This window comes from Sparus aurata, chromosome 13, assembly GCF_900880675.1.
Source record: "Sparus aurata chromosome 13, fSpaAur1.1, whole genome shotgun sequence".
NCBI classification, from domain to species: Eukaryota; Metazoa; Chordata; class Actinopteri; order Spariformes; family Sparidae; genus Sparus; species Sparus aurata.
The window spans coordinates 27,589,653-27,611,215 of NC_044199.1; the positions used below are offsets into that span (position 1 = coordinate 27,589,653).

Consider the following 21,563-nt stretch of genomic DNA (forward strand, 5'->3'; position numbering starts at 1 on the left):
GAACATGCTAATTTTCACACCTTTTTGTGGTGTGATTTGATACATTGCGGCAAATGTCACTGCCATTTTCCTGCCATCCAGGAAACGCTCCAACATTGTTAAGTCTGCAATGAGTTATACAAAGACAGACTGAGCTAAGAATATATAAAAAAAAAAGTACACACCCTCACATTATCACTGGCCTTTTATGTCAGCACCAGATCCTTGCCAACTGGCTGAACAGTAATGTGCAACTCTCAACAGAGATGAAAGAGAAGTGAGATGTCTCACCCCTGAAACTACTTCTATCGTCAGCGATGGAAAAAAAACAGTTTTTACTCTTCTGGATGCAGTCTGATCAGTCATATGATCTGCTGCTTTTCTCCTGCGCCATGTCTTCTGGCATGTTTGTGACATCAGAAACAACACACCAGGATCAAAATAGAAAGGAAATCTTGTTCATCGGCAGCGAGAAAGGGAGTCAATCAACTTGTCTTAGTAACTTCACCCACTTTTAAAAAAACCCACATATGTGTTTTCATTTCGGTGTAGAAATGACAAGATTTTCAGATTCTGTTTTATGTGCAGTATTTAATACAAAGACTTTTGCTGTAAGACAGAATAATTTGTTAGACTAAACAGCATTCACAAAATGACAAAATTTAATTTTCAGCAGACTGAATGAAATCAAGATCGGAAACAATATTATGTGGGTAGTAAGTTTAAGAATGCAAGGAATTTCTTTAAAATACTGAAAAGTAAATGTACCCCTGGCCTGTACTGTCTTACTTTCCACTGTTGATGCCAAACTTCTGTTTGTTACCACGTATGTCTCCCACACTAAATCCCTTCCTCGTGGAGACATAGAGTTCTCCTTCCACCTTATTTGCATTTTAAAACATTGTGCTCACTTCACAAAATTTCCAGGCTGCACTAGACATGCAGTTAATATTTGAATCCATATGAAGAGCAGAGGCGCCTCACCGTATTTTTTTTTCTCCTCCTTGATGCTCTGCCGCTGCTGATAACACTCAGCATCATGGCACTCTGCTCTCCTGGTTCTTCAGTAGCGCCTATAAAGCAGCTGCCACTGCTCAAGTTCAGTGGGCAATAAAGAAGGACCAGATATCAGTCAGACCCAGAGCATTCTGTCCAGTTTGTATAAAATATTTCTCTACCCAGGTGGTCACGGCCGGCCTTTGCTCTGTTGTTGTGTTGTGTGTGCGGTGCACATTTTAACTTGGGCTGCCTCCCCATTGCGCTATACCTGAGCTGTGCAGCAGGTGAAACTTCTTTGTCATGGAAATACATTTTTATATTGTATTGAAAAAGACCTCAAGTCCAGTTTCTCTCTCTCTGCATCATCCTCTTTCCTTCATCCTCACCTTCCTCTCCGCCCATTTACCTCACAAAAGAGATCTCGACCGACTCAAATTCACTTTTCAGTGTTAACATCGAGGCATCAGTTGAAAAAACGACACAAAACATTTATTATAAATGAACTGGTGTCTCGCATGTGAGAAATGAGACACAACTCTGAGAAGAAATGAGAGTAGAATTAATCATTATTGATCAGTGTTGGGAAGGCATAATCTTCACCATTATCTCAAGGGTCATTTCTGGAGGGGCTGGACAGATTAAAAAACATAGATTTAAGAAGGGTCCACAAGTAGTTGTATATAGTTTATTAGCCATGTATGTTACCGGCACATGCATTCGCGAAAGGAAAAAAAGTTAAAAATACAGAAAAAGAAAATGCAGAATTTTCTGTCTGTGCCCAGGAAATGTATTAACATCTGTATAAATAATGCTATATATTTATGACTTGTTTTTAAATATTTGCATCTTCAGTAAGACTAACAGAATTGGAAGGAAAGACAAATTACGGACAAATTAGCACACATTTTGGCTCTGGATTTGGTGACAATATGAAAAATATGGAATAACACCAGCTCCATCGTTTAAGCAATGGCATAATCATTAGGCAAAACTGAGATACATTCTTTTCCCCCCAGCATAGATAGACAGTTAGCAAGACATTATCCCTCACTGGCTTCCCACCAGTAAAACATAAAATCTAGACACATTCTCAACTCTTTCCTCGTTCTCCCTTCTTTATATTCTTTCTATCTGCCTCTCTCTGTCTCTTCCACTGCCAGGTGTAGTGGCTCTCACAGTTCAGGGGCCACTTCTGACCTGAATATACACTGTGTGGCCTAGTTAGGTGGGGAAGCAGCCCTTCACAGTTGTTGCATGGTGCCACCTTCAACTGGATTAATTTTGTCCGTTTCTTTCCCGGAGACCCCTTAAAACGCTGCCAGTGCATGGCTCATAAAGAAACCAGTTATGTTTCTGTTTTCATGCGCTTGCTGGGTAACAGCCATCTAGCAGTGGGAGGTTTGGATCACTTATAATACCACCAGAGCAGAATTCCACATGGGTTTTATCCGAGTCAGTTCCCCGCTAATTCTCCTAATTACTTTCATGAAATTCTTTGGTTTTGGAGTGTTTAGTATTGGTTCAAAGTGGCTGTTGTTTTCTCCTCACTTCAAAGCACAAGGGAATTCGCAGAGGTTTATTTTTAGCTGCGACATCTGCATTTGATTTCAGTAGGTTTCACAGCTGTTTTGGGATAATATTGGCTTAAAACAGCTGCTGCTTTTTTTTGTTAAGTATATAATGTTCCTGTGCACCAAATTGTCACTGTGACGCAAATTGTAAATGCCGGCTTGGTTCGAGGTTTCGGATTCAATCCGTGCCAATATTTCCTCTTTTTCATTTTGCAAACTTATGCTCAGGAAGCGGTCACACTCACAAAATGCCACACACAACAAAAAAACAAAAAAAAGGGAAAAAAAACAAAACATATCGACCAATTTGAATGTGCTTCAAAATGAAGGCTCTCCAAAAAAAACATCCTAGTGCTAAGTGACTTCCTCTTTGGGATTGTATTCTGTTGAATCTGTTGTGTCAAAAACCCCTCTCAGAATTGGGCTTGTATAATTCCTGTTCTCTGCAGGTGAGCTGGGCAGCATTTGCATCCCACAGACCCAGAGGAGGCAAAATGCTGCCCGGCTGAAGAGAGATCAAACCGTATCATATACTGTAAAGCGTTGTGATTCTCATGGGTCAAAACAAACGCAGTCTTTGTCAAAATTTTGCTCAGACAGACACAAAAGTGGCAGGTGTCGTCAACTGATCCATCCAAATCTCCCCAGCTAAGGTTGACTTTGGAGTTAAACTACCAAAAAAGAAACAGCTATTAACTTTTGCAGTGTGGGTAACATGAGATCACCCATCCATCCATGCCATAGACTTGACCTCCATAACCAGCTTCTGTTTTTGGATGTGTGGTTTTGCATGGGCCATTCTCCCTGCCATGACCAGTGGTGTAATGGTAGCCGAAGAAGTGGCTCTTCTGTGAATTCTGCCCCGCCTTGTCCTTTCTACGTGTTGCACAATCACACCCGACCACCTGTCGGGTGAAGAACTGTACCACGGCAGCAGACGCCTTAGTGTTTTCAGTGCTGGAGAATCATGAGAGGGAAACAGGTGTTTGTCAGAATAATGTTTACCTTTCATCAAACACAAAGAATATCGCCACAAAATAATAATCAGTATGACTGCACCACATCTATCGTGTGTTATGAGTGCATTCATAGTGCATTCAATATGGATGCCAGTTTCTCGCAGGCTTTTGACAATTTTAGGTTCAGCATCCATAAGACAAGTGAACTTATAATTTATTATTAATCACATCTATTTTGTTTTATAATATGTGTGGGTAAAGTGCATCAGAAAGCGTTATCTGTGTTTTTGAGTGTAGTCCTAAAGTATTATGAATACACTACAATACACCATGAATGCCCCCATAAGGAGCCATAGATATAGTCTTTATAGAAAGTGTTGACCTGATGATCTCTGCTCTTTTATAATACGTGCACTATCCAGGAGATGCCTGTTTTTTGTCCCTACACTGTCTCCTAAAAATGACATTTGTACTCCAAAACACTAGATTGCCACAGCAAATCTGTTTGTCTTGAAGGAAACAAAATGCTGCCCAAATTAGTTCAGCATAATGAGGAAATCTTTTAATGAGTCTGCAAAGTTTAGAAAAATGGAAAACATAACTGAAATGCACCTAATTAACCAAGTGCTGCTGTTTTGTCAGTATTAGGTGAGTATTAGCTGTTCCAATTTTATATATATAAAAAAAAGCTAAATAATCAGAATAAAATCCATGTCTCTTAATTACAAGATATATTTGCTTGTGCTGATGCTTTTGCACATTAAGTCCGCAGCTGATGCTGCAGCAACAAACCCATTTCTACTGCTGCTCTTTAAGCTAAGAAGGAAGCTGCTGATTGGAGACTGAAACGATTGTTTTTCTAGAGGCCCATTTCTGTCCATAGTTTCTCCATTAACGACCTAATGGCTGAATGAATGGGGCTTTTAGACCAGGTTTGTGCATCAGTGGCAAGTAAGCATACTTGCATTTACCTTACATTACACCACTGGCCATTCTGAATGAGAGATTATAGCCTGACTCTTGTGGATGTGTTCTTGCATCCAGGTCGTCATCTATCTTATCCTAAACTCTACTAATCTGCACCGTGACTTATTAAAAACTGTCCTGTTTATACCGAAGCTTAAAGCGGAGCGGTCGGACTGCCGTGTCTTTGAAATGTCTTCCTTTCTGTTGTCATCTCTCATTACCTTCATGTCTGCGACCCTCCACCCATGCCTGCCATGAACCATGTGTCATTTGCCGTGCTGCTAACATGCTATGACTTCTTTTTACTTTGATCCTCTAACTTAGACTTCCTTTTTTTACTCCCCCAATTCAGTCTCTAATAACCTTCCAGACTTGTATTTTCTGTATTTCTGACCTTATTTTTCTATCTCTCTCCCTCTTTTTCCCTCTTTCTCTCCTGCTCTCTCCCCTTTTTCTCCGTGTCCTCTTCCTGTCTCCATGTGTGATCTTCTTGGGCACCTATGGACCATGACATTGCCATATGCACAAATTTCCTTTCTCTGTTTTTTGCTTTTATTCTGTTTTCTTTTTCTTGTCACACACCTCCCCCCCCCCAAAAAAAAACTCTGATGTGGATATCGAAAATATTAATTTGTCACCTGCGGTTGGTCAAAAACCTCAGCTACCCTCGGTTGCCAATGTGTGTCGTGCAGTCTGGCAGCTCTTCTGCTGTCCATGCTGACTGCGCTCTGGCTCTCATAAACTGAGTTTGTTCAAGGAGAAAGAGGATAGTCTGAGCCTTTGAAATCTTTGGGCGCAGACTCCTTTGCTTTCTATGCCTTTTGACCCTTGTGCAGCCACACACAAGATTTAAAAAAAAAAAAAAAAAGATGAGAGAAGAGTCAAGACATTGGTTTCATGATGTTGTTACAGGGTGCTCAGTACTTGTGTCATTCTCAAATTTTGGGGATTTGAATTCTGTTATATTTTGTTTTCATCCGTTTTCATGTTGTATATGAATCGATTCAGAAAGGGAAAACTGCAGAGGGTTTTGTCACTGTTACTAGTTGGACTCGGGTGCACTATTGGGATACAATGTAGACAAAGTGTTTCGGCTTTGTTTTAGATATGATTAGTAACACATTCATAATGCCTTAATGTGATCTTTAGAGGGGTGATCAAAAGAATAATTATCTCACACTGTCTGATTATGTGTCTACAATGCGCTAACCAGAAATGGCAATATTAAAGAGACTTTTATTTTGGAATTTATTGCCTATTAAACAGACACGTCATTCCACTGCTATGTCACAAATGACATGTAAAAGCATGAACACTGCATGAAAGCTGACACGAGGCATGATCCAGTATTCATGAATGTGCTATGCAGCTGCTTTGAAGCTCCCCAGTCAAGCATTATGAATGTGTTAACTGCAGAGTAACAAATGCTGTGCCTAATTTCTGTCTTTTGGATACAAGCTTGAAATGTCCTGCCAAACATAATGAGGAAAGATAACATTTGCAGAAAAAATGTGGTATTGGTTACGGTCAGAGTATTCATTTTTCAAGAGAATTTATTTCTTTGTGACATTATAGTATGCTCACTTTCAAATTCATTATTATGTAACCACCTTGTTAGGAGAAGGAAGTGAGGTTGTGCAGAAAAAAAACAAAAACTAATCATGTTTTGTGACAAAGTGTACATACTCTTTTCAAATTGAAATCTACAAGAAGTCAGCTGTATTTTTTTTTCTTTTATGACAAATCATGTTCTCTTTTTACCTGAAAGCAGAGAAATGTCTTTAAAAAAAACAGAAATGCAACAGCTGTCAAACACTAAAAAATTTCATTTTCAATAATGTGAAATTATTCTCTGACATTTTTGTAAGTACATATCAGTGTATTTCCATGTAACCATTGTAGGGTTGAAATAAATTGTGTTTCTTTTTCTTTCATGAAAGTAATGGCTTTCTGAAGCTTTAGCAACTAAACATACTCTAATGTGTGACACAGTGCTGTCTTGTACTGACTGATCAAGGCCTGGATTGTGAAGCTAATTTCAGCCCTTTTTTTCCCCTGGAGCTTTAACAAAATGTCTGTACTCTGCATTCAGTGTTGCATAACACCACACCTGACTGTTAAACCCAGATGTTGAAAGATAAGAAGCCTGGCTATAGCCTAATTGAACAGGATAGGCCCTACAATATGCATTTTGAACAAAAATGAACAAATGGTAAACAGTATATACTGTATAGAGGCTTTGCAAATTACACATGACTATTTTTTTTTTATGACACTAAAACTAGAAACGTTCAAGCTACCTCAGCTTCTGTTACTCAATTAGTTTTTGCACGCGGGGTTTGTTTTCTAAAAAATAGATCAAATATAATAAAAAACACTGCTTAATAAAGCAGAAGATGGATTGATTTTAATATGCAACAAACATTAAAAAAAACAAATCAGATGTGTAGCAGCACCATATTGATAGCTGATTTTTGCTATACCCAGCTGGAAAGCTAACATGATCTAAGCATGAAATCAGTGTGTTCAGTACTCCGTCAAAAACAACACAGAAGTTTTGATCAGTATAAATGCCATAAATTTACTCCTAACTTAACAACATATATGTTTGTAATTGCCCTCCAAATCTACCCAAGAGTGTTCTGATCAAACCCATATCGGTGGGATGACGTTGTTTTTCCAAAGCCATTTATAACCCCTCTGCTATGATTAGGGTTTCATTAGTGTTAGGCTCTTCCTTGCCTTAGCTAGGTTGACTGAGAGACCGTGTTTTGGGTGAAGCAACTCTGATAAGGTTAGGGAACCTTTATCGCCACGGTTAAAAGAACAACTACGCAGCTAACGTAAAGTAGAGATGGCAGTCATGGTTAACAGAAACCAGTGGTGACAGTCGGAAAGGTAGGAAACAGGTAGCATATAGCAGCCCTCTGCGTTAACAAGGCATGCTTTGTCCACCCATACATTACATCCAGCCTGACCTTTCTTTTGTTGCTCAGTGTGATCTCATGGGACGACGTATAATAGCTCGCCCCTTTTAAGAAATATTTCTTAAGCTTTTCCTTGGTCAGTTACTACCATGCGTATCAATGCAGGAGACATTTGTCGCCATCGTAAAAATTATACACATGTTCAATGTTGTGAGGTTAGGTTTAGGATTGACCAAAATACTCAGTAAGGTCTAGGAAAAGATCATCGTTTGAAGTAAGTTAACAAAGGTTGCCTCATCATGGGTTGACCCATCCTTCCACCCCAGTCTTCTCCATACGTTTTCAGTGCTTCTGCTACATCACCTGACTTCTTTTTTTTTTTTTTTTTTATGACATTCGCTCCTAAAATGAGTTAATCAAAAAATCTTAATGATGGTGTGTTATTCGTATTTGGTGGAAACATCAATTTAAATACAACTAGATAATGATTGTGAAGATGGCGCCCATTCAGTCTAATGAGAACTGCTCTCATGGTGCATATGTCAAATTAGTATTCTAGCTTCCAGGTGTACCTCCGAATATGTGTAGTAGAAATAGACTTTACATTGTCTTAACGTTGCAGATTAAGTTGTTTTCCACGTCTCAAGTAAAGTTTTACAAACATGAAACATCCATGGATAACACATTGATGATAGAAAGAGTAATAATTGACTTTGTTTAGTTCGAGGTGTCCGGTTTTACAGACTTCTCTTCTATAATGGTGTTTCATCACAGTTGGCCACTGGGCAAAATTGAAAGTCAGAATTCCTACTCGACATTTTATGTGTTTGATCAAACTGATTCTGTCGTTCTTCCTGAGATGACGACAGTCATGCCATTGAGGTAGTCAAGCAATACATTTAACTCAAACTCAAAATTTCTTCTGTAACATCCAGGAGCTATAGATTTCATAAAATAGTCCACCGGAGTGTAGGTTAGTCAAAGACCTCTATACAGTTTCCATTTGTTCAAACATTTGTTCAGCACTTGAGTCCTGCGGAGTCATGAGAGGTGAGAGGATGCAATGCATAAATGAAGAGTCTATACTCACCTACGGCCATGATCAACAACAATTCAATGTGAGACAATTAATAAAGCATTGATACATTTTCAGTAATCAGACAGATGTGAATGGTGATTGTTTTCTCTGTCTTGGTAATTGAACCACTGGCGAGTGTGCTTTATCGTCAACACTGATAAACACTTCAAGATTGTTTTCTGTCAAGGCTAAAGACATCCAGTCGTTTACTTTAATTTTAGCGGTTGAAACCTAAAATTGTAAGTTACTCCAAATGATGTGGTGCATATGAGATTGTCTTGTACTTCAGCATGGTGTTGAAAATTCAAAAACATATAAAATCAGTCATTATTTCAGTCAGTTGCTTATCAAATATGTTCTTATGGGTTTTTAAGTGTTTTAACAGAGCAAAAGAACATGGACATGGGCCGACATGGTTCCATCTGAAGCAGCATCGGCCCGTAGTATAGAGCACTTAAATTCCAAATAAACAAATGTCAAAGGTTTTTCCATTAAACCCTTGGAGGGAATGCTCTGGTGAATGTAGCTCAAGAGGCTCTCTGTCTGTGACTCAGGATGTAGAAGCACCTGGAGATAGAATAACATGTGATATGTGGTAAAGCCCTGTTTCCCCAAACAGGAATGAGAAGTCGGATGAAGAATTATATTGGCGAAGAGGAAAATAAAATAGTTTTTTTTTTTTCTTTTTCATGGTTTCCTTTGGGCGGTTCTTGTGTCTGAAAAATGTCCATCTTCGCCTTCCTTCCTTCCTTCCTGGGTTTGGATCTGAAATGAGACTTGCATCCCTTCAGTTTATTATCTCTGGCACTGCTGTTTAATCTCAACTAAATTCTGTCACAAGGATAATAAGAGCTTACGACACCCTTGAGGTGTTCTCTGTCACTTGTTGGTCCCTCCTGTTGTTCATCAGTGCCTACTGAGTAATGATAGCGCTGATCAGTGCTGAGTGATTTTCATTTTTGCTAATCAGGATCTTCCTCTAAGTGTGTGCATCAGACTGACTTGCATTGCATACAAACAGAACATTTCTCTTCCCCCGAAGCGAACGGTGCAGTCGCCCACTGCATACAGACTACAGCAAGAGCTGCTGCTGTTGTTCAGGAACTTGAGATTCACGCTGTTTGCACAGCCGAAAAACATTTTTCTCAGTTTGTTAGCTTGATGTGGTTAATGAGATGTTTATATGAATAGAATCAATTAAAATCAAATCAGAAGATTTGTATACGATATCAAGCAAGTTGTATTTGCCCCTTAATTTAATGTTATTCCACACTTCCTCATGTCTTCTATCATTTTAATTGTCGTTTTCCACAACATAGCTTTTTTATTACAGAAGACCTCTCGTTGTTTTTGTTTAGTAATCAGATGTAATCAGATGGGGATAATTCTGACCGAAGAAGTTTGCGTTCAGCAAAAGCATAAAACAATCAGAAAGCCTACACTAATCATCTCGGTTTAACAATATTGTCAGTCTGTATTAAATTAGATGTATTACAGAGTTCAACTTTTTCCTAATGCTTCCCCCCCTTCATCCTCAACTTCACAAATAAGAATTCATATCTTTTCGAGCCAATATACACATCAGTTTGCAGTGCCTGTTGCCTCACTAGTGACTGAAAATCTTCATTTAAATTCTTGAAATCTCATCCAGCCACACACACTCCTTCCTGCATGAAGAGTTCCCCGAAGATCTTAATCAGTCACAGAGGGAGTCAGTTGTCAGCATCAGTCTGCTTCCCTGTGCCCAAAAATGAATCTGAAGTTTGTGTTATTTTAATGGTGGTGCAGTGCCACACTGTGGCAGAGTTCTGATGCAGGGTACAAAAACATGGAAATTATGGAAGAAACTTTATCTACCAAACAAGGTCAGTGCGGCACCCAAAGGAGAGGAGAAGCAGGAGAACAAAAGGAACACAGTGAAACAACAACCCACGGTTATGTCACAGATGAACAGCTGTGGTTGATTGAAAGATTTTCAACAAACTAAAATATGGATTACGTCACATGTTATCAACATGTATTGGTCTATTTACAAGTCTAATCACTCATTTGAAATCATAATATAGATGTGAAACATTTTTATTCCCTCCTGTAATGTTCCAAATTTAGAAATATTTTCATCATGACATTTTGTTTATTGCTCCAATTTATATACTTTGTGAGATTAGCACTATAAATGTATATTTGTATAATTCAATGAATCAAATATTGAAGTTCAGGTCACCATGTTCTCATTTTCTGTAGATTTTTCTCATTCACCAACAGACTGAAATGGAAGTAATGGAGCTGTGGAATTAACCTGTATGGGTTAAAACAGCCAGGAACAACTCTTCGAGAGTCTTTGAGGTCATATGGCAGTCATGTGAGTGTCAACAGGACCGACTGGCGTACAGAATTTAAGTATGCGGTGGTGATGCACACTAAAAACGCTCGATTTTTCTTCACCCTTACGCAAAGCTGAGAGGAAATAGAGGAGCTACTTGCAGCTACGCCTGATTAAAAACAATTTGCTGGTGAGGCGGAAGTGGCTCGAAAAAAATTAATATTGAAAAACCACAACAACAAAAAAAATGATTAATGCCTGTTTATTGTACATCCTGGTATAACCTGCTGCTGCAAAGTAGATTTTTTGAAGCCTCTGAGACATAATGATATGAATATTAGTATGAAATAACTACAAAATGCGGCTGTATAGAACGGGACGTACTAATGGTTAAGCGCCTTTTGAGCCTGATTAAACTAAATGTGTTAAAGAAATGTGGGGACGGGTGGTGTTGTCGACCACCACTTGTGTTAAGCTTTGTTGGATGCTAATAGCCTGTTTTATACCTTTGTCGAACCATATGCCCCCTCTGTCTAGGATATGAAAATATTAGTCCTGAAAAACTGTGTCTCCTCGTCTGTAGATGTTTGAACACTATGTCTGCTCCTCTACAATATCTCGTCTCACACATGTGGGGAATTTGCACAATTCTCACTGTACTTCAAAGCACTGAGAATGTGCTGTTGACGTTTCATCTAGGATGGGTTGCCAGGATGACTCCTAGTAACACACAAAGCATCTTTAACTCTACCTCTGCAGTCTGGTGAATAGTTTAATTTAGATTTGACCGTGTTATTTATGGCTGCTCCAGTCACCTGTAAATGCCGTGGATGTGTTGGACATCCATGTATAACTATTTCCCTCAAACTCTGCCGTGCATATTTGGTATCCTTAGAAGCTCAGCTTGTAAAGAAAGAGCCATGGTGTTGACAGGCAAGAGAGAGGATGTATGTATCCGGCTGTATGCCTTCCGTTTAAATCAGTAGCTGCTATTTAATTGCATCTTCCAGTGCTGTAATGACATGTAAATTGACTGCCAATATAAAGGTTTTTCATCAATTTAATGGTGCACAAGTCCAGCAGATAGTCTATGCTGGATGGTGACCAAGTATTGATTCCTCAGCATCCGTGGTTTTCAGTGAAATTGAGGCTTATCACATGCACTCTGTTATCAGCAGTCTTCTGGGGAACTGGCTCAGTACTGTACCTGACAAGCCTGTAAAGAGAAATGTTTGTGCAGTCCATCCTGACACATATATTTGTGGTTTCTCACTCAGTGAGAGCACTCTGTGAGGAAACCCCCCGCGGCAGCGAGTACATGCCACATGATTTATTGTGCCTGTTAAAATGCAAATGAAGCAATGGGTAAAGGGAAAAAACAAGTGTTGTTTGCTACACTGAAGTCGCCTATAAGTACACAGAGCCGTGGCACGCTCCTGCTATTTTGATCACAGCCATCAGAGGAAATTAAGGATTGCATATTACTGTGCAGCCAAGGAGGGGAAAACAATGAAAATAAATGAAATGTCTCGGCTGACCATGGGCCGTGCGCTCACTGGAAAATGTATCTGTCTTACAAGCGCAATAAACAAAAACGAAAACAGGTTGGGGGTGGAGGTGTAGGAAACGATTTCCAAGAAAAGTTATCAGTCACTGCAGTGTCACAGTGGCTTACACGTGTAAGCGAGTGCAAATCACGTGCCACTGAAGGCCAAACGTCTATAGGATACTTAAAATGTAGACTTCAAAATAGACACCTTTAAGCCTGTATATGTGTCATTAAGGCTGTCCCACTTCTACGTCTCAGAGATGTGGCCAACATTTGTGTCAGGCGCTTGTTTGATGGTGCGTTCAGGGCAAAACAACTCGTAGTTGTCTGGAAATTTTACATGCGAATGGTAAATGTGTCACATAAACTGGACCAAAGTAACTGCAGGATGTGAGTTATGGAAGTGGGGGATTCATTCTTTTCGCTACATAGGTTGTTTATATCCCTCCATCCAGATATTATGAGAGAAGTCATGTAATGAGGTAAAATGTCAACTCATACTGTCAACCTCAGTAATAAATCAGTTAATTGCTAAAAGTCAAGAGTGACACAGTTGAAAGTATAATTAAGTAAGTGTGTACTTATAATCCCACAGGTGCAGAAATGACATCTATACATGCTCAAAGAAACATTTTATATACGCTTATATGAAAATGTGATGGCGCCAAGACATAGCAGAATCCTTAACACAAAGAGTGGGAAGTTGGAAACATTTATTAGTAGTATTATTTCACCGGATCTTGAAGTCGTGAAGCGCAGTTGGTTATGCATATTATATTGAAGTGCACACGCGGGAGTGTAACAAACCACTTGCTTCACTGCAGTCAGGTCCTTGGAGGCAACTCTCGGTGGAAAAACTGGAAGCTTTTTTCCCTTCTATGAGAAATGTGCGTCTATGTGATCAATCAGCGGTGCAGAATAGCAGCTCCAGACACTCCTGCACATTAATTTGGCAGAACTGACACTAAATCCTGATTTATTTTTTTATTTTTTTTACAGTTGATGGTTTAGATCAAAGTCTTCTGTCGCTGCAGGAAACGTACTGATGTGACAGTGCATTGTCTACATTTGGCCTATTTTTTCTGAGATAACAGCATTAATTAACACAATGGGCACAGCATTGTAAGGTACATGACTTATAATTTTCCTGACTGTGCTAATGTCTTTTTGTCATTTATTTCCGCTACGCTTCTATGGTATGCTGTGGGCTATGAAGAGGCCATTATATATATACGGGTTCAGTCAGTAGGTCCAGTGGCACAGTAAATCTGTGAGTAAAAACTGTAAATCACACTTGCAGTGTTCCTATTCCCTGCTCCTTATCCGTGCTTTAATGATACCAGTTTACATAAACTTCAAGACGTCCCTCAGACTGTACTCACTGCTCGCGCTCTCTGCAGACAGCTTGATGAGCACTTGATCCTGAACAGACACCAGCAATTGATAACCACAATCTTCACTGCCTTAAGCAGAGCATCACTAACTAAGAGAGTCTTTAATTTTAATGAGAAGCCAAAAGTCTCATTGGGGTTCTGAAATGATTAAGTGCTGCAGTAATGCTCTATTATGTGATTAACTTTTATAAAATAAAAAAAAGCAACAGTTTTAAACATTATAAATGTTTTGATTTAGTGTTTAATACAGACAGGCGATGGGTTGTGAAGATTTGACATGGTAAATGTATTTAGTGCCATGATCGCCAGTGATTGTAGAGGATGAATCAGGCAATATTATTTGGGGATGTTGGACTGTACCCACTGATAAAGAGGGAACATTTTTAAGCGGGCTTTCCATCCGGTTCCACTTTCATGTCCTTTCATGGGAGAACATCACGGTAACTTTTAAAAGCGCAGACTCAAATGGCGCCCAGCAGCAAAATGCGGGTAAGTCGAGAAAGATTCAACTTCATGCAGATTTCCTCTTGACACACAGGATTAACAGCCCGGTGACAACCATTCTGATTCTCCAATGAAAAGGAAAGAAAGTTGTTTTCTACTCGCTCAACTTCATAAAACATCAGGGCTGTCGTGGTTAATGGCTTCCCAGGTCTCTAAGACTTCTTTTAAAAGTGGAATGAGTAGGATTTGTCAGTTGTTGTTTGTAAAAGCATTTCAAAGTTGGCCCCATCTCCTCAGCTCAACAGCTTCTCTTTATCTGACATTTTCATGGGGTGTGCTGTTTGGCCAGAATGCAGTACAATGAGAAAATGCAGACAGAGGGGCAGGATCTCTGCAGATGCAGACCTGCCATACACTATTCATTATCAAGAGTCTGTACATGTTTTGTTTTTTTTGTAAAATCCTACTCAGTCTGCCTTTAAATGAGCTCTTATTAACACATAGTTGAGGGAGAAAAACTACTTCCATGTGTGCCTGTACGGTGAAATGTGCAAAAATAACTACCCAATTAGTAAAGTATGTAAAGGGCATACTCAGTGAAGACTTGCTGGCATGCTGATGTGATTGTTTGTAATCATATTTCTGTGATTATTTGCATTTTGGGGTCCATGCACATCCATTTAGCACTGAGTAAGTAAACACTGTACCATAGATGTTTGTCCTGTTTGAAGTATTGTGGGTAAGTAGCTTGTGTTTTGTCTGTGTGGAGTGAAAAGTCTGGCCTGATGTTAAAAGAGTTTTTTATGGCTTGTCATTGTGGCTTTTCTAAAATTAAATTCAGAACATGTGAATCATGGAGTGCATGCTGTTCTGTGCAGCTCTACCGGGCACTGAGTCATCCTTGATGGCCACTGATGGCATCAGAACAAGTTTTGCTGCTTGTGTTATTTAAAAAAAAAAAATACTATAAGTAACCACTTATAGTAAGAATTGATTGCCTGACTGGACACTGAAAGACTGCATGGATTCTGTTTTTTCCCCCTAAAACTGCTCTGCTAATAATCTCTAATTGAAAATGCACTTGCAGCTTGCATGCAAAGACGTAAAGGTGGCTACCAATTAATAGTTTGTAGAAATGTCATCAAATGGCTAAACGAATGATGAAAGCGGAGAGAGCCGTTCTTGAAATGCAAAGCTGTAAAAAGCCTGAGCTGCCTTGGACCTCCAAATCCTGTTTACTCCATCCTGTCTATAAACTGCTTGAGCGTTTGTTTGTGTGGAATAATCTGTTGGAGAAAATAACCTGCATTTGCACTTTGCACTCATAGTGGAAATAATTAATGTGATGACTGCTTGCATACGCTGAGATAAACAGCTGCTCAGATAACCCTTTTTAACCTTTCTGCTCCCCGAGGAAAGTTTTGGAGAGGCTATAGGAAAAGATTGAATGGGAACTGCGGGAAAAAAAAATCAGAAAGCTATTAGTTTGGGAACTCTCTTTATGGGGAGTGTACGAGTTGTGCTGTAAGTAGAGGGCTGCCCTATGAACCACATATCTTTGATGTGTTCCCTGCTGATAGTTAGTACAACTCATGTTTATTCCAGTGGTCTGCCTCTGAAAATCGTGGGTAAAAACATGGATCTTTCTTTATATAAGGCAATATTTCCTAAAGCAAGCCAACACAGGATGTTAAAACTGAAGGTTCCACTAAAATGTTGTACTGTTTATCACAGGCTTATGTTTCAAGGCCAAGAAATCTTTAAAATGATGCATTATCAAGGAAATACAGTATGACGTATTTACACTGTTTTGTTTAAGATTGGGAACGTTTCCATCACCGATGTCTTCCATTTTCTTTCATCAAGTTTCAAACATTTTAAGATGTGTCTCCAATGCAGCACAGGTGTAATGATGAAGATATTTTTAAAACATTCACTAACTAATAGCCAATATAAGCCATTATAACATAACACTCTTCCTTCAATCATAGTCCTGGTAGTAATTGCATCCTCCTCAAAACCTAACCCACAAAACAAATGAGTCGTATAGAAACATAATTCATAGTAGACAGGATCGATCCTGATGTCTTCCTTTTTCCGCCAAACGTCTTGACAAGTACTGGATGGATTGTCATCAAATTTGGTACAGAAATCTATATACATTAAAGACATGATCGCCTCAAAGTTCCAGTGTGTAGGATTTAGGGGAACCACTGGCAGAAGAAGAATATTCTAATTGCAGTTGAGTTTTCTTCAGTGTTTAATTACCTGAAAATCTGAACTTTTTTGTGACCTTACATGAGGGAGCTGATCCTCTTCCACCGAGTCCAACCATGTTTCACCACCATGTTTCTGCAGTAGCCCAGAATGGCCAAACCCAACGATGGCTCGAGACCGCCTGTGTGAGACGAGTGGTGGTACAATCTCCAACCTCACCGCTAGATGACGCTAAATCTCATGCACTGGGCCTTTAAAACATGTCGCAAGCCTCCGCAAAAGTGCAATGAAAGCCATGTGACAAACAGGGGTATTAGCACTGAAGGATTATAGCACTACAATGATATATTATATAATTGGTCTGTATATAGTATGCTATCACCCACCTCGTACTAAAGAAACCAGTATAGAACCGTAGACGTTTCGTGAATCCAGTTTGTCTTCACAAACAAGTTCTGAGTGTGTTTTTTAATCTTCGGAAGTGATGTGACTGTGTGTGAAATTGAACATCTCAAGTGTGTCGGCCATGAGGATTTCGGAGAGTAAATACCGAGTTGCTAAAGTGAAAAGCAGAGATGAGGGTTTTATTGTGTTTCACTGTATTGGTTTCCCGCTACTGTTGTACCATTTGTCTCCAAATTCCACCTTTAGAGGAACGACACACTCGAGGTCTCGATAACTGAAAACCTGAGGCGGCGTATTAAAAGCTTGACTGCGCTCCTCATCATCTCTCTCCCTCTCTCTTCTCTAACTTTCTCTCTGTCCCCTCTCCTTCATGTTAAACCCTTTCCTCTCTCCTCTTCTCCCCCCTGTCTTTCTTGCCTGTTGTGCTTGTGTCTCCCCCCTTCTCCCCCTGTCCTCGCCCTTCAGACGCCATGAGCGGTGGCTCAGGCCTGGGCACCGGAGCCATCGTAGGCATCCTCATTGTTGTCTTTTTCCTGCTGTTGGTGGGCGTGGACGTCACCTGCTACTTCCTCAACAAGTGCGGACTCCTCATGTGCATCGCTGTGAACTTCTGTGGGAAGGCCGGGCCCGGGGCGAAGAGCAAGGACATGGAGGAGGGCAAGGCAGCCTTCACGTAAGTTTAACTCATCCTCGGTACCTCTATGGAGCTTTCTAGTGTCTTTCAGCTCATTGTTTTGGTTGCTGTTTTTTCTTTTTTTTAAATGCTCAAAAACCCTACTGCCACCTACCCAGTACCAAACCACAGCAGATCTACAAAGATAACTCGAATTGTCAATTAGCCGATCGGAAGAAAATGAGCCGCCAACTATAATCTGTTCACCGTTGAAGTTTTTTTAAGAAAAAAAGACAAACATCTTCTTAAATGTGAGGATTTGCCACTTTTCTTTCTCAATTTTGATAGTAAATGAAGAGTTTTGCGGGATTAAAATGTTAGACGAAAAAATTGATTTGAGGAAGTCCCTTCAGGCTCTCATAGAAAAAAAAAGGTGAACATAAATAAGTCAAAACAGAAAAATCCTGTGTATCACCATACCACACAATGGCCTGTAATAAACTCTAAAGAAATTAGATTTTACAGTCAAAATTATGTGAATTACGATATATTATTGTTGATAAATGTTCAAGAAAACAGTAAAGTAATAGATGTATGCGTTAAATAGGATCACCTGTCAGGTTCATCTCTGAAAATGTAGTACCTTATGAAACTTCCCAGTCCATCTGCAGTGATTTTTTTCATGCACAATTACCAAGAAGTTGAATATGTGTAATAAGTAAATACAAACAGTGGAAAAACAAGCAGAGAGGTTGGCTTTTCCAGTAAAAACAGTATCTCTGTATCTCACAGATAACTTTTGTAAACATCTCATCGTGTCAATTTTGCATTTCAGCCACTGTTTGATCAAAACTTCTGTTCAATACATTCAACTGTCTCTCATTGTGCCAGCCGCAAACTCCACAACACGGCACAACAAATAAATATTTCAAGCCGGCAGCTCACATGAAACAGATTTATTGAGAAATGAATCATTGTATGTGCCGAGTTGATATTCGGCACCGAGCTGTCACTCGCGGCAAGCAAACACTTTAAAGCTCGGCACAATCACAGAGCAGCGGGATTATAACAGACAAGCCCCCTGGGGAAAGCTACAATCAGAGCCTGCAGGTGGATGCAGGTGGAGGGTGATCAAATGTTGGAATGAAAGAGTATGTGTGACAGCTTAAAGGACTATTCCAATGGTTTATTTTGCATGTTATAGGCCCTTAACCACAACTTTTACATTGCTTTAAATAGCCTTTTCTGTGTGGGGTGGGCAGACATGTGCGTCACCGTGTATGTGGGACACCTCGAGTCCCATGTCTGACCTAGAAAAGCAAGCCACACTCCCTTCTGTGATGCAATGTAACGTATTAATAGCAAATAAAGTCAGCGTATTAGCTCGTTAACTGTCTGCTGCCCTCTGACAACAGGAAAGACGAGTCTAAGGAGCCCATTGTTGAGGTGAGAACAGAGGAGGAACACACCCCGAACCAAGGAGGGGGTCCTACCGAGCCTAACGAGACCACACCTTTGACAGAACCTGAGTAAGTATGGAACAGGTCCTGTTCTTCAGTCGAGAGGCGTCCCTGACTTAGGCCTATCTTTTAGGGGTTCGGCTGTAAGGCCTAAAAGTAAAAACGTACTTTATAAGACGTTATAGTTAACCTTTCATTTCTGTAGATACCTGTCTGTCCTTTCACACCAAAATGTAGCAGTGTCACTACGGGGCTACCAAGCTACTTTAGACCCATTCAGACCGAGACAAACCTGCTATCTTCTGGGTCTTTGTTTTATTTTGAAAACCTTATTAGCACCCTAATCCCTCCAACCTTCCTATAATTTATTGTGTAATTTTCAGTTTACTCCCTCACAAATGTTTTGTTGCTAACACTTTGATTGTAGATTTTACTTTTTCACAGCAGCACAGTAGAACTCACTCTGCCTTGTTTATGCCCTAACCTGCACTCTCCCCCTTATATTTCTCTCGTTATCCTTTTTCTTTCTCCCCCTCACCTTTCCCTCACCTCACCCTTCCCCCTCCTCCTTCATTTGTCCCGCTCCTCCCCCTCAAACAGGCCTGCGGCTGCAGACACCACCTCCCCGGTGGTAAACTTGCTCCCCTCCACTGCTACTAACTCAGTTGCCGAGAGCTTTAGCACGGCACAGAGCAGTCCTGCTAGTGAGTGCACCACGCTAACCACCAGCGCCTCCAGCCCAACCAAAGCCGCCCCTGCCAAGACCTCCCCCAAAAACAGTCCTGCTGCCCAGCCCAGTTCCCTTAAAGCTAACACCCAACCTGATGTTGGGCCCCTGGTTGACCTGAGCGACACCCCTAAAGTTCCCCCCTCGTCCAACCCTACACCCTCAGAGCCAGTCAGCCCGCCCTCTGCTAATGCTGACGCGCAGCAGAGCCAGTGCGACCAAGTCAAAGCCCCTGACAGCACCCAGAGTAAGGACTTACAAGTAGACGGCCCGGCCAAGGATGCGCCCAGTGCCCTGTGCACAGACTCGACCACACCGGCCCAAAATGAGTATGAACACTGCCATGTCCCCATTCCTCAACCTCCTCAGCTTCTGCCCTGGTAGCATCCCAATAGCTGGAAGTGTGTCATTTTTAAAGGAAAAAACCACCCTAAAGTCTTGTCTATACGTATCAAATGTTTTTAGAAGGTGTTTTTTATCCCCCACAAGTGTCTACATGACAATGCAGAAACTATTCCAAAAACTCTGGAGCAATAGGTGACGATAAAATCTGAATCTAAATCAGCAATGCCTCAAATCCTAGAGATAAACATTCTGATTGAACCATGCTGGTTATGAGTTAGTCTTTTGTAGTGTTTTTCTTCACCTTGATTTATTTGACAACTCTCTTGCACACGACTGAGCAGTGCTAACCCAACGTGAACAAATCAGTGGTCCACCACAGAGAGGTTAAGTCATGTTGACCACTGCGGGACCTTATATCAGAGAAAATATGTGTGGTAATGAATGGCAAGAGACATCTTCTTTATCATGTTTTAATTGTGCCATAAACTACACATGTTAGTCAATTTAAAGTCTCAAGAACTCAAGAAAGCCACAGTTTGTCTAATCAAGTATGAGATTGCGAAAGTGTGTATTTGGAAAGACCACACACTTGACAGTCTCATGAGCGTTGATGTCTCGTTTAAACGCTCTAACTCTTTATACGGTCAGATTTACGGTCAGATTTGCTTCATGATGCTTTTTCTGTGCCACGTTGACGGCCATGTTGGTGCCGGGGATGTACATAGAGTGAGACGATACCTCTCTGAATGGTTTCACAAACTAAATGATATCTTACTATTCTTATGACAAACTGTGACTTTCTCGCCTGGTAAAATCATGTTCTAAATTGACAAACCTCATATGTGTAAATCATGGCACAATTAAAGCAAGATAGAAAAAAAAAAAGTCTTTGCCTCTCACCCTTGACGGTAGTTTTTTGCAGAAACAAGGTCCCGTGGGGGAACACCAGCAGTGTCAGGACTTGGCTCCTGTGTTGTTGCTGCTTCAGGCACAGGCTCTTTATGCAAAGCAACAACCAGCATGTGTAAATTGAGGTGATGATGCCATCATTACCCAAACAATCTGTTACACATGCACACACTGAAAACATACCCCAAAACCAGAGTTTTTGAAAAATCTGCAACTTAGAAGGCATTGTCAAACATCTCCGTTTAAGTGACCTAAAAGATTGTGTCTGGATGAGAGGCCAAAACACAGAGGGGAGGAACCTGTTTTCATTAATGTCTGTATGTGTGCAGACTTAAAGACCTGAAATATAGACACAGTGGTTTTGCTTGTCAGCCTCAAACATTCATGTAGCTCAGATCAAAAGGGTTCTCATCTCCATTATATTTTGAAGGAGTGTTCCAAAACAAGTTAAAAATAACAGCAAAATGTGTCAGTCTCTCCGACTTTCATCAGCGCTTCTGAGCGCCGCTGCCTTTCAGTTCATTCTGTTGCCTGATCACCCACAGAAGGTATGTTTGGCCGTGGGCTTGGCATCAGCGTTCAATAAATATATATATTTTAGGAAAAAGATCCAGAGGCAGAGATACCAATGTTCCCACTAACAAAAGCCTCATTATCCCTGAATGAAATGCAGCGAGAGACCGAAAAATCGGTTTGAA

General features: G+C 40.3%; 1 protein-coding gene across 10 annotated transcripts in view; it reads left to right on the forward strand.

The window, feature by feature from the left end:
- ncam1a (neural cell adhesion molecule 1a) overlaps window positions 1-21,563 on the forward strand; it is a 278,226-nt gene that overhangs the window by 246,577 nt on the left and 10,086 nt on the right. For 5 of the 10 annotated variants that reach the window (XM_030438912.1, XM_030438914.1, XM_030438915.1 and 2 more), the window contains 3 exons: window positions 17,277-17,484; window positions 18,840-18,953; window positions 19,485-19,940. In XM_030438912.1, the coding sequence (XP_030294772.1) occupies window positions 17,277-17,484; window positions 18,840-18,953; window positions 19,485-19,940 (778 nt within the window). Of the gene's footprint in view, window positions 1-5,135; window positions 8,561-17,276; window positions 17,485-18,839; window positions 18,954-19,484; window positions 19,941-21,563 lie in introns of those variants that run through there. The other 5 variants (XM_030438917.1, XM_030438918.1, XM_030438920.1 and 2 more) reach the window with 2 other exon arrangements.